The sequence below is a fragment of the Fundulus heteroclitus genome, chromosome 11, assembly GCF_011125445.2.
Source record: "Fundulus heteroclitus isolate FHET01 chromosome 11, MU-UCD_Fhet_4.1, whole genome shotgun sequence".
Taxonomy (NCBI): domain Eukaryota; kingdom Metazoa; phylum Chordata; class Actinopteri; order Cyprinodontiformes; family Fundulidae; genus Fundulus; species Fundulus heteroclitus.
In genome coordinates this window covers 671,648-683,943 of record NC_046371.1, presented here as the reverse complement: position 1 = coordinate 683,943, position 12,296 = coordinate 671,648, and the positions used below count along the sequence as shown (strand labels likewise).

Sequence of the window (12,296 nt, the reverse complement as noted above, 5' to 3'; positions counted from 1 at the left end):
GGTCCAGAACCAGTGTGGAGGATTCTACGACCACACAGCATCCATCTGGTGGCCCTGAACGGCCCCCGCGCCACAGATTGGTGGAGAATGAAAACAGGAAACAGGAAGTACAGATTCACTGAAGCTTTATTTAAAGATTGAACCTAAGTGACAATAATCAGTCAGAATTCACACAGAACAACTTTCAGACTCGTTTATTGAAGGGAAACCAGAACCTCGTCGTCGTCCAATCAGATGCTGCTTACCTTCAACACCTGTGATGACTCATCAACAAAGCAGCCAATAGACTGTAAGTACAGGCAGCAAACAGCAGCTGTAGACCAGAGTTACCAAAAATACTTTAATGTATAAATTAAATCATTTACAGCCGACAGAACAGAAGAGCAGCCTGAAATGGCCGCGTACCAATCCAAATACCAAAATGTATTCAAGTTGTAAAAACTTCGACCCGGAGGGACGAAGAGGAGCGGCGCTGCGTCACGCTTTGTCCTCGGACTGAGCCGAGTCCGCCGGGCCCTCAGGGGCCTCCGGGGCCGCGGGCGCCGCCTCCTCCGGCTCAGGAGCGCCGCACGGACGGCTCTGAGCTTCCTGCTTCACCGCACAGGAAGTCACCGCCTCCTCTTCCTCCTCGGTCTTGATGAAGGCGCCCAGCGGGTGCTCGGCCATCAGCCGGCTGGGCGACGGCGTCACGTCCAGGTAGGACGACGTCTGAGGAGGAGACACGCAGGTTAGGAGGGGGCGGGGCTAAAGAAGCCAGGTTAGGAGGGGGCGGGGCTAAAGAAGCCAGGTTAGGAGGGGGCGGGGCTAAAAAAGCCAGGCGGCGCAGGTTAGGAGGGGGCGGGGCTAAAGAAGCCAGGCGGCGCAGAGGAGCTCACTCACGTTTTTATAATCCTCGAAGCACGCAGGGTGGAAGTTCTGCAGACAAAACAAACGGGTCACGATTCTCACGGGTTCTACCGGCACCAGAACCCGTCCTCACGTCTCTACCAGGTGCCTCACCTTGTCGTCGACCCGGACGGCGTTCTTCAGGAACCAGTCCTCCTCTTCCTCCACCCAGTAGGTCTCAAACGGCTCCTGGCAGATTTCACAGGACTGGAAGAAAGAACGGACCCGTCAGAACCATCTGGAGACCGGGTCAGAACACGGTCCAGGTGCTCCGCCTGGTGACAGAACCTTGTGGGCCAGAGCAGAACCAGAACCAGGACTCACCTCTCCCACTTGGTCCTTGGTGGCTCTGACGCTCTGGAACTCCTTCTCCTTGGCCGCCGCCTGGTTCTTCTGGACCTCCTCCTCGTTCTCCTTCTCAAAGAACTGACTCTTGGCTCGCTCCTCCAGGTCGGCGATCTCCTCAAACTCCACCCAGTCCTGGGGGGGGGGGGGGGACAGACGGCTGTGAGCGGGCCGGCCCACAGAGCAGAACGTGTCGGGGGGGCTGGTGGTCTCACCGTCAGGCAGTAGTACCAGCGGCGGTGCGTGACCTTCTTGCTGGCCACCTTGCCGGCGTGGTTCTGCCTGAAGTGCCAGTCCAGGTGGTCGGCGTACAGGTCGGTCTGGGCGGCGGTGAAGCGCATGCTGCACAGGCAGCACTGGTTCCCCGAGTACAGCTTGGTCACCACGCTCTCGTAGCGCCTGAGGATCACCACACAGTCAGTGAACTGTTAAACGTGCTGCCCTCCCCAACATGGCGGCCGCACTCACTGCTTCATGCCGTCGATGCTGAAGCTGGTCAGGTCTGGCAGGTCTTCATCCTCCTCTTCCTCCTCCTCCAGCTCTGCCTCCGGCTCCTCCTCCTCCTCCTCTGCGGCGGCGGGGGGAGCAGCGGCCGCGGCCGTCGCCTCTGCAGGGACACAAACAGGAAGTCAGCTGATGCCTCCTCGCCGTCTGCGGCGCCGTTTGCCCCGCCCACTGACCGCTGGCTGCCTGCGGCGCCTCCGCCTGCGACGGCGGCCTGATGATCCCCGTGGAGATGAGCTTAGACAGCAGGTCGTTAACGTCCACCTGGCCGAAGTGGTTCTCTGGAGGCGCCACCTGAGGAGCTGCAGCAAAACGGGTCAGAACCGCAGCGGTGAGCACGGGGCCCAATGAGCGCGGGGCCCCGGGGCCCAGCGAGCGCGGGGCCCAGTGAGCGCGGGGCCCCGGGGCCCAATGAGCGCGGGGCCCAATGAGCGCGGGGCCCAGTGAGCGCGGGGCCCAGTGAGCGCGGGGCCCAGTGAGCGCGGGGCCCAGTGAGCGCGGGGCCCAGTGAGCGCGGGGCCCAATGAGCGCGGGGCCCCGGGGCCTAATGAGGGCGGGGCCCAGTGAACAGGGGGCCCAATGAGCGCGGGGCCCCGGGGCCTAATGAGGGCGGGGCCCAGTGAACAGGGGGCCCAGCGAGCACGGGGCCCAGCGAGCACGGGGCCCAGTGAGCGCGGGGCCCAGTGAACAGGGGGCCCAATGAGCACGGGGCCCAATGAGCACGGGGCCCAATGAGCGCGGGGCCCAATGAGCACGGGGCCCAATGAGCGCGGGGCCCCGGGGCCTAATGAGGGCGGGGCCCAGTGAACAGGGGGCCCAATGAGCACGGGGCCCAATGAGCGCGGGGCCCAATGAGCACGGGGCCCAGTGAGCGCGGGGCCCAGTGAGCGCGGGGCCCCGGGGCCGTCATACGTACCCTGCTGGCCGAAAGGCGCCGGGTTCTGAGGCAGGAACGGTTGGTTCAGGTTCCCCATCAGGTTCACCTGCAACACAAAGCAGCGTTAGAACCCAGAACCTAGAACCCAGGCGGCCCTCATGGGGCCCTCAGACAGCGCTGGACTCACCGGCTGCTGGATGCCCACAGCAGGAGCCGCGGGGTTGTAGAAGGGCCCGGGGCCCGGCTGGCTGAACGGGACCGGCTGCATGTTGAAGCTTCCTGCCGGCACCATGTTGGGCCCCGGGGCGAACTGAGGGTTCATGGGTTCTGGGAAGCGCTGAGGGGCCATGAAGTTCTGCTGGGGCCCGATGGGGGGCTCGTAGAGGGGCGGGGCCATGGGCTGCATGGGGAGCTGGATGTTGTGCTGAGGAGGGAACCTGGGGGGGCCCTGCTGGCCAGGAGGGTAGTCGAAGTGTGGGGGCCCGGGCTGATGGGGCCCAGGCTGATGGGGCCCCCCAGGTAGGTCGAACCTGGGTCCGGGTCCTGGACCAGGTCCCTCAAAGCGATTGGGACCCTCAAACATCATGGGACCCATCTGATTATTGGGACCCATCTGATTATTGGGGCCCATCTGATTATTGGGGCCCATCTGATTATTGGGGCCCTCGAAGCGCAGGGGCCGCTGCTGCTGGAAGCCAATCGGACCGGGACCCATGTTGTTGAAGGGCCCTGGTCCATCAAAACGCTGCATGGGGCCCTCCAGGTGACCAGGGCCCCCCATCTGTCCCTCAAACCTCACCGGCTGCTGTTGGCCTGCAGGGCCACCAAACCTGCTGGGGCCCTGCAGGGGCCCATCAAACGGTCCTATTCCATCTCCTCCGCCTGCCATCACCATATGGGGCCCCTCACAGGGCCCAGCGCCCTCGGTCCTTTCTGACAAGTTGTGATGAGCTGGCCCCCCTCCTTCAAACCTGTGAGGGCCATCAAACTGCGGCTCGTCAAAGCGCCCGGGGCCCCCGCCTTCATACCAGCCAGGGCGGTGTGGTCTGGAGGGGCCCATGTGGGCGGGGCCGCTGAAGCGTGAGGGAGGATGTCCTCCTTCATGCGGAGGCGTGTGTCCCGGCGAGTCGACGTGCTGTCGGCCCACAGAAAGGGCCCCCCCGCGAGGGGCCCCCTTTAGGGTCGATGGGGGAAGGTGAGGAGGGGGGGCATCCAGGGGCCCCTCGTCGGAGTGTTCGCTGTTGGGGCTCTCGAACCGCGGCACCGGACTCACGTCCGCAGAGTCTTTCTGATGTAGAGGCGACAGGCGTTCCCGCTCAAAGCGGGGGGGCGGGGCCTCCAGCCCGGCGGGGCCCGGCGAGCTCCTGCGGACCCCCACAGAGGGAGGGGGCCCCTCCTGCCGGCGTGCGTCGGCGGGGCCGTATCTGCGCGGGGCGTCGTAGCCGCTCTTGTGCTCGTCTTCGTAGAGCTGGCGCTCGGTCAGCGGCGAGGTCCACTCACGCTCACCTGGAACAGGAAGACAGACGCTGAGGAATCCTGCAGACCCTGAACACACCGCGCCGCTGCACCCCCACAGGCTAACGCTGCTAACGGCCCCCAGAGGACTTACTGGGCTCGGCGGGGTCCGCTCTCCTCCTGAAGCGCAGGCCTGGCAGCGACTTCAGCTTGGGGAACTCCTTGCCGTGGTTGTACTCCTCCACCATGGGGGCCAGCGGGGGCCGCGCCTCCTCACGCTCCTTGCTCCTCCGTTCACCTGCAGGTCATCAAAGCGTCAGCATTGAGGCGTCCCACAGACCAAAGACTCACCTGCTGAGGCGCCGCTCACCTGCTCGGCCGTACGGGTGGGCGCCGCCCCGGCCGCCCCCCAGCGGCTCGCCCCCGTCCTCCTGCGCCTCCTGCGCCTCGTCGCCGGTGAGCCTGTGGTTGACCTGCGTCTTCCTCAGCTTGGACTTGTGCTCGTAGTAGGACAGCTCTGCGGGGTCCATGACGGGGTGGGGGCGGGGCGCCAGCAGGGACGGCTTCTTGGGGGGGAAGGGGCCGGGCCCCTCCCAGCCCTCGGAGCGCTGCTGCTTCTCCTCCTGGTACTGGAAGAAGTGCTTGATCTGGTGCGCCATGTTCAGGAAGTCCTCCTGGGAGATCTCCCCGCTCTCCAGACGCTTGCTTGCCTGCAGAGACAAAGACGAGGGGTTTTAGTGCGGGGGCCGGGGGCCAGGGGGGGCCATGGGGGTCCGTGGCGTACCCTCCTCAGCAGGTCCTTCTTGGAGGCGGAGTTGAGGACTTCGGGGATCTGCAGGTTGGCGTCCACGCTGAGGCGGATCTTCTGGCTTCTGGGGGTGCTGGGGCGGGTCGGGGTCCCGTGTGACTTGTGTCTCGGGGGCCCGGACTTGGTGTGGGAGTCCTCCGGCATCTTGGTGCTGCAACAGAGAAACACGCTGAGTAAAGATGGCGGCTGTTAATCGCTTCAGATCGCAGGAGAAAACGAGACTGAAGGAATCTGGACCCGCCCAGAACCGCTCAGTAGAATAATTCCTTCCTTATGCATTCTAGCCAGGTAGGTTAATATTACATCATTACATGCTCCCAACCAATCACAACACAGACCCAGGAACCAAGCCCCGCCCCCTTCATTGTTCTTTTTTATGTCTTAAAACCTTGCAGTTTTGGTAAAAAGTTGGTTGAATAAAGGTTGAATTTGAATTCAGTGTGTCTATCTAAAAATAGGTTGCTAAGCAACAGCATAAAATGGTCAGGACTTAAAATATATGTTTTGATCCATATGATTTCTACTTCATCTAAAAGTTTTTTGTTATATATTGTCCAGCCCTACGTCTACTGAATCCTGATCTGCTGCCGTCTCTCCGCCTTCTTTCTCCTACTACTCTGCTCTGACGGCACTGCTTCACCTTTAGTTCCTCATTAAACTAATTTAACCGACATTTGGCTAATTACTCTGGTGACCCTGAACGGGTTGACGGTCAGAATCCCGGACTCACTGCTTGTTCTCCTCCCAGCCGCTCCTCCAGCGGTGCAGGGACTCCTTGGACTCCTTGGCCCCGGCGTCGTGGCCCCGTGGGGAGTCCCTGGGTTCTGCGTGGCGGTCCTCCAGCAGCCTCTTGGCCCTCCTGCTCTCTGACGGGGCCTTTTTGGGGCCCAGCCGGTCTTCTCGGCCCGGCTTGCCGTGCGGCGGGTCGTCGGCGCGGACCCGCCGGGGTTTGGGGGGCTTGTGGGACGGGGACAGGGAGCTGCTGCGGGCGTGGCTCTTGGGGGAGCGGCGGTCCTTCCTCTTGGGGGAGGCGGGGGGGGAGCGTGAGCGGGTGCGTTTGCGGCGGGCGTTGCTGCCGGGCTTCAGCTCCATCTTATCGGCGGGGTCCAGGTGGTCGTGTTTGGCGGCCAGGCCGTTGGCCAGCTTGGCCTTGTTGGGCCTGGGAGGCTCAGACCTCCTCGCCGCCTCCTCCCGCTCCTTCTTGTCCAGGCAGCGCTTCTTCTCCTTCAGCTCCTCGTCTCGCACCTCGCCGGGTTTCTCCGGCAGACGCTTCTTGGGTCTGGGGTCTTTCTTGGAGGCCTCGCCGGGCTTTGGGGCGTCGGCCTCCAGCGGTTTGCTTTTGCTCTGCAGGCTTTTGGTCAGAGGAGACGGAGATTTGGACTTTAACTTGTCCTCAGAAGCGTCTTTTCTGGGGGGCCGGGCTTTGTCCAGCCGGGGGGGTTTCTCAGGGACCCTCTTCTCTGGGGTGACAGCGGCGCCCCCCGGTGGATGGGGGCTCTCCCTCTTGGCCGCCGGGTGCTCTTTGAGCTGGGGCGCAGCGGAGGGGACGCCGCGGTTCAGACGGGGGTCTCTGGTTGATGGTTTGGAGTCGGTGGGGGGCTGGGGGGGGATCCAGGGCCGGACAGCCGGAGCCGATTGGTTGGCGGGCCTCGGCGTCGTGCTGGATTCAGCCAGAGGGGGCGCTGTGGACGAAGACGGCAGCACCAATCCTCCCTGCAGACAGAAACGCTGATCAGACCCGCTGCAAATCATTTTAGCTCTGAAGCAATAATCAGTCTGGGGGGGGGGACAGATGGGGGGGGGGGGCAGATGGGGGGGGGGGGTAGGGGAACATGGACGGGTCCTACCAGCTGAGCTTTGGTCTGCTCCAGCTCCAGCTCAATCTTCTTCTGTTGGAGCTCCAGCAGCTGCTTCTGCTTGGCCAGCAGCTGCTGCCGGATCAGCTGCTCCTGGGTCAGGCTGGACGGGGGGGCGGCGGGGGCCGCCTGGGGGCCCGGGGCCACCGCCGCAGGCTTGGCCGGGGCCGGCTGTGGCGAGGCCTTCTCCTCAGGCTGGAAAGGAAGAGGAAGTTTCAGTTTGGTGGATTTAAATCAACTTTCCAAAAAAAAATAAAAAATTGGAAAAACAAAGCAACTGGACTTGTTTTCCGTAATTGAAGATGTTTCACTTCCTCTCCCGGAAGCTTTCTCAATTCAGAAAGTCTGGAGTAATGATGAGTACCAAGCTTTATACCATTGCCCCACGTTACTCCAGACTTTTTCCTGGATGGAAAGCGAAACGTCTTCAACTACGAAAAACAAGTCCAGTTGTTTTGTTTTTCTACTTTTTTTTTGAATGACCATGACCTGATGACTGAGAATCTTCACCAGCATTTAAATCAACATTTTTTCTGCCATTTTGATCCGTTCCCCTCGGATCAGGACTCAGTCCGGTACCGAGTCCTCGGCCCTTTGGACTCCAGGGAACCCGGTTTATTTCTGGTTTAATCTCACTAAATCAGCTCAAAGTTCCCAAAATGTCTGAAGTTCAGGTCGTTACGATCTGGACGACCATCAGCCGCCGGTCCGGCGCCGTGCGACCCGGAGTTCTGCTCCAGAACCCAGCAGCCATCCTGCTGCCGGCAGCGCAGCCAAAATGGACCATTAAGTCATTAATGAACACTTTATTTATTCCTGCTACTCACAGCTTGTAACAATTTTAGATTTACTATTTATCGTAATAATTCTCAGCATCATGTTTTTCTCTTCTATGGTTTATTCCAGACCATAAAATCTTTTTATTCCCTCAATCGACCAACATGTTAACAACCCTGGGATAATTATAACATTCATCTATTAATATGTTTTAACTCTAATTTAGGGACTCTGGACATATTTAAGTCCATTTAAAGGTTTAAATGAGATCCTCAGATGGAACAGTGGTTACAGCAGTTAATTGTGTTTGAAAGCATTTTAATGTTTTAGGAGCTTTTAATGAGACCAAAGGTTGTGGTTCAGTTTTCTGATCGTCTGCAGGTGAAACTTTAACTCCTCGGTCCGTAAATCAGCAGAAATAAGAAAAAAATTACCAAGAACAATTAAACTGATCCGAGTCGGGCGGACGTTTAATTTTCTTCCTAAAACTGGAATTTAAAACATTTATTAAATAAATTTACTCCCAACTCCTGATTAAAGCTCCAGCCTCCTGATCCAAGAAGTCTGACAGATACGGAACCAGCGCCGGTACCGGGTCTGATTTAATGAACTAGGTCCAGAACCAACAGGAAGCTCTCAGATGAGAAGTCAAACCTGCAGCTTCAGCTCCTTCCAGCACCAGAACCAACCCGTTCAGACCCATTAGATTCTGCAGACGTCTTCCCTGCGAGTCTTAGACAAACTGCCTGCGGTCGGCACCGGGCGGACCGGGCCGGCGCCGGTGGCGGCACACACCTGCTTCAGGAAGCGGGGGTTGACGTGGATGCTGGAGTTGACGTTGGGCGGCAGCGGCTTGATGGGCCACGCCGGGTCGTGGGAGTTGACCCGGACGTCGAGCGCGTAGAGCTTCTTGAGCGGGAAGACCTCGTCCCAGGTGGAGCGCAGCTTGAAGAGGCTCTTCCTGGTGTTCTCGTCCACCTAGAGACAGAGCAGAGGGCTTGGTGCGCGGCCAACACGCCACTTTCAGCACAGCAACCACAGCAGGCCTCCACCGCCGGAGCGGAGGAGCAGCGGCTGCACTGAGAGCGACAACAACAACAGTAAAGACAACGGCAGCAAAGACAACTGTACCTTTTCAAAGACACAAATAAATGAAGCGATTAGGTTTTTAGCAAACACTGCAAGGTATTCTCCTCCAACATTCTTCACTATGGAGTCCACTAAGTACAAAACTGGCAGCTTCTCGGCGGCCGGGGCCTGGAGCAATAAGAGAACTCAACAAGTTTAGAAAACAACAGGGGTTAAAGCAACATTTCAGAACAAACCAGAAAAAGCACAAGTCTGCCCAACAACACCCGCTTTATGGGGGAAGAAAAGAAAAAAAAAAACGGTAAAAATGTGGAAAAACAGAGAAAAAGGGCGGCGTCCACAGCCGGTTCTTCATTCAGGAACAAAAGGTCCAAAAAACCAGAGGGTCAGGAGTTCTGTTCATGAGTCTGGAGAACATTAGTCCATCCTCAGGAGGAGGGGGGGGCAGTCCGGGATGCTCTCCTCAGGAAGCGTTACCTCCAAAGAGGGCGTCTCCTCCTCCTCCGCCCTCTTTGTACGTTACCCAGACGCTCCGGCCTTCAGCCTTCAGGCTCAGCGTGCTTTTAGACCGTAACCCGTCACTTATTGACTTTTAGTCTGAACGCGGCTCAGAGCCGCAGTGAAACCAGAGTCATACCACACAGAAAAAATGACAAAAAGCACATTTCACATTTTTTATTATCAGCTTTAACCAGTCAGTCACATTTCAGGAGAAAACCAGTGAATTCATGCAGAGACGCTCAGCGCCATGTTCAGCAGGACATGCAAACACCCGGGGGCCCGGGGCCCCCCCCGCCGGCCCCCACAATCCCTTCAGTAACAACACAGACCGACCGCAGGCGTTGATGTGGTCCCGCTCCGACCAGAACCCCGCGGTACCGACCCCGGGCCCCCGGGGGTCCGGATCACCTCCAGGAGAGGAGGAGCTGCGTTTAAACTGCCCTACCGGTTCTGATCCGTTTTCTATTACCGCCTTAATGCGTTTCAGACTCAAACCGGGCCGGTTTAATGAACCAGACGAGCAGAACCCCAGGAGTCCGGAGCAGAACCAAAAGTTCTGCTCATGTTCAGCTTTGTGACATTAAAAGTGTTCAGGAAACACAAACCTAAAAGGACTCAGAACCAACGAGTTTCTGGTCTCGTTTCTGGGACTAGTGTTCTGGTGGGCTGTGAGGCCGGGCCAACCCTAATGGTTCTGATCCAGTCAGGAAACATTCATTTACTCTATTTCAGATTCACTGCCTGGATTTTACGTTTAATATTTTCCTACAGCAGCGGTTCTACCAGAACAACAGCTGTTGGACCTGCTGAGCAGAACCTGTCGCCCTGTGGAGGCGGATGAGTCCAGAACCACAGGAACTAAACACCTGTTGGGCCGGTACTGTGTAGACATTTAACAACCTGGACCAGAACCACTGAGGCTCATCTAGAGACGGAGGACTGCAGTCAGAACCGGAACCAAACCGGGTCCAGATCCCAGGGCAGCTCAGGAACCACAACATTTACCAGGCTGCCAGACTTCCGGGTTTAGTTCTGGCTGGGTTCGGGTCTCAGGTCCATTTCAGCGGCTCAGCTGAGCAGAACAGGGATTTATATGATCATAAATAACGTTTTCCTCTCGCTGCTGACTGGATGTTTGTGTTTTTTAGCGGTGATCTGACTCACCGCCACCCGGTGCTTCTCACCGTGTTCTGCCGCCATGTTTGCGGCCCAGTTCCCGCTGACAGGAACCGGCCAGGTCCGCCTGGCAGCCGCTTCCTGCCCCGCTTTCCTATGTTAGCGCTGTTGCCACATTAATATAATAATAATAAATCATTTTCGGGTTTAAGCCTCTAAAGAACGTTCCGGACCAGCCGTTCCCGCTCGGGCCAAAGCTGCCAAGCAACGCGTCTAAACGGCGCTGGAACCAACGGCTGCGTTCCTTTAAACCGTTTATTGTTATTTATGTATCCGTTATATAGATTGTTGTAGCGGGTTTTATTTAAAAAGCCGGGTTCTGGTGAAGCCTGGACCACATCAAGCTCGCCGCGGAGCTCCAGCCGGAGGCAGGACTTGTTCACCGAGCCGTTACAGAGGAAGGAGCCGCTGCTGGGCCTCCGCAGCCAGAAGCAGCGCGGCGCCATGTTTGCCCCACATACACAGACTGGAAGTAAAGTATTCTATGATCATAAAAACCTTCATGATTTGAGCTTCAATAATAGCGACGATATCCTTGGCGAACTGGATGTTCTCTTCGGCCAGGATGGTGAGCATGTTGATGTGCGGTTTGCTGTTGAACGTCAGGTCCTCCAGCGACGACTGGTACTCCCTGCAGGCGTCGTCCCGGGCCGCCTGCTCCTCCATCTTCCAGCTGCGAGACCCGGACAAACCTACAGCGGCCGGACCGAAACCATTACCCCGCAGCAGCAGACAGTCCATTAATTCACCGGGACAACCGTCGGGCCGACAACCGGCGACAAACACGGCCCGCTTCGAGCTTTTCCGCCGCCGTCACTTGCTCTCGGTTCGTTTTCGCTGACAACAAAATGGCGACTGCAGCTACAGGCCTCATACGTCACATCAAATTCCCTTGTAGTCGGCGTGACGTCAGGAGCGCCTCATTGGCCAGGAACACGATGTGCTTTCCGAGCCCTGCTGTTCGATTGGTCTGCGAGGAGAACAGACGCAGGGCTGAGCCAATCAGCGTGAGGCAGCTTGGTTTGACGGTTATGAAAGGCAGATGATTGGCTAAGGTGGAAACATGCGGCCGCAGCGTGGAGCCTCAGCGGACGCGCTCAGAAAGAGGCCTTAGCATACTTTCTATTTATGATTATGAGGTTAAACTTAAATCTAAACAGAAAAGGCCTAAATATTAAATTAGATTTGAACAATTTAAAGTAAATACACTGAAACATCAACTCAAAGTGGTGCAAAATAATAATAAAAAATTCAAAACTTCTTGAAAAGTAACAAAAATAACATTAAGAGAACACAATTTATTAAACTGAAAATAACAAATGTAGGAAAAATTAAAGTATTTATATGTCTTACCTAAAACATTTACACATTTTAAATGTGTTAGATTTTTCATTCTGTGTGGCCATAATCATCTGGCCTGGCCAGCCAGATTGACTTACAGGCTAATAATCCTTAAAATCACAAGAAATAAAGGCTTCAGATGTTTCACTATAATGCATCTATAAGAGTTTCACTGTGTGAACTTCATGATGTTCATAATTTATTTAGATGTACCTACAGAGCATTTCTCATTCAGTCACAAAACCAGGACATTTCCAGAAAGGTTTGGTCTCTTCAGCTTTAATTCATTATTTTAAATTTTCAGAAAATATAAAAACATTCAAATCTAAAAACAATTACAGTTAGGCAGTGATAAAACTTTTCCTAATTTTTGTTCTAAATAGCCATCTTACATCAATTGCATAAATGTTAGGAATTAAAGTTTCATTTCAGGGGCCAAAGAAATCCACTGATGGTAAATTATTGGTTTTTAATACTTGTTTAAAAATCTTCTACAGTCCTCTGAAGCGTCAGGCGGGTGTCAGGGTGCGCTGCTGCCTTCAGCTCTTATTGTGCAGGAAGTGAACCGCGGCTGCCTCGGCCTTTGGGCATCATTCCGGTCCTCTTTGTGGTTTGGGTTACAGTCGTTGTGTCTGAAACGTTTCTGTTCACCTCAGAAATCACCCGGCTGCTTCTTTCTGGC

The 12,296-nt window shown here is 56.6% G+C and overlaps 1 protein-coding gene across 1 annotated transcript; it reads right to left on the bottom strand.

Moving 5' to 3' along the window:
* Positions 1-178: 178 nt before the first annotated feature.
* pcf11 (PCF11 cleavage and polyadenylation factor subunit) lies at positions 179-11,148 on the bottom strand. The gene is made up of 17 exons (XM_012856470.3): positions 10,772-11,148; positions 8,639-8,764; positions 8,303-8,485; positions 6,722-6,925; positions 5,605-6,587; positions 4,851-5,025; positions 4,437-4,776; positions 4,221-4,364; positions 2,799-4,117; positions 2,651-2,717; positions 1,911-2,036; positions 1,699-1,837; positions 1,446-1,629; positions 1,210-1,365; positions 1,000-1,092; positions 880-915; positions 179-708 (listed from the first exon to the last, which is right to left on the bottom strand). The coding sequence occupies exons 1-17, from the start codon at positions 11,012-11,014 to the stop codon at positions 478-480; spliced, it is 4,749 nt and encodes a 1,582-aa protein (XP_012711924.2). The 5' UTR covers positions 11,015-11,148; the 3' UTR covers positions 179-477.
* Between the last annotated feature and the right edge of the window lie 1,148 nt (positions 11,149-12,296).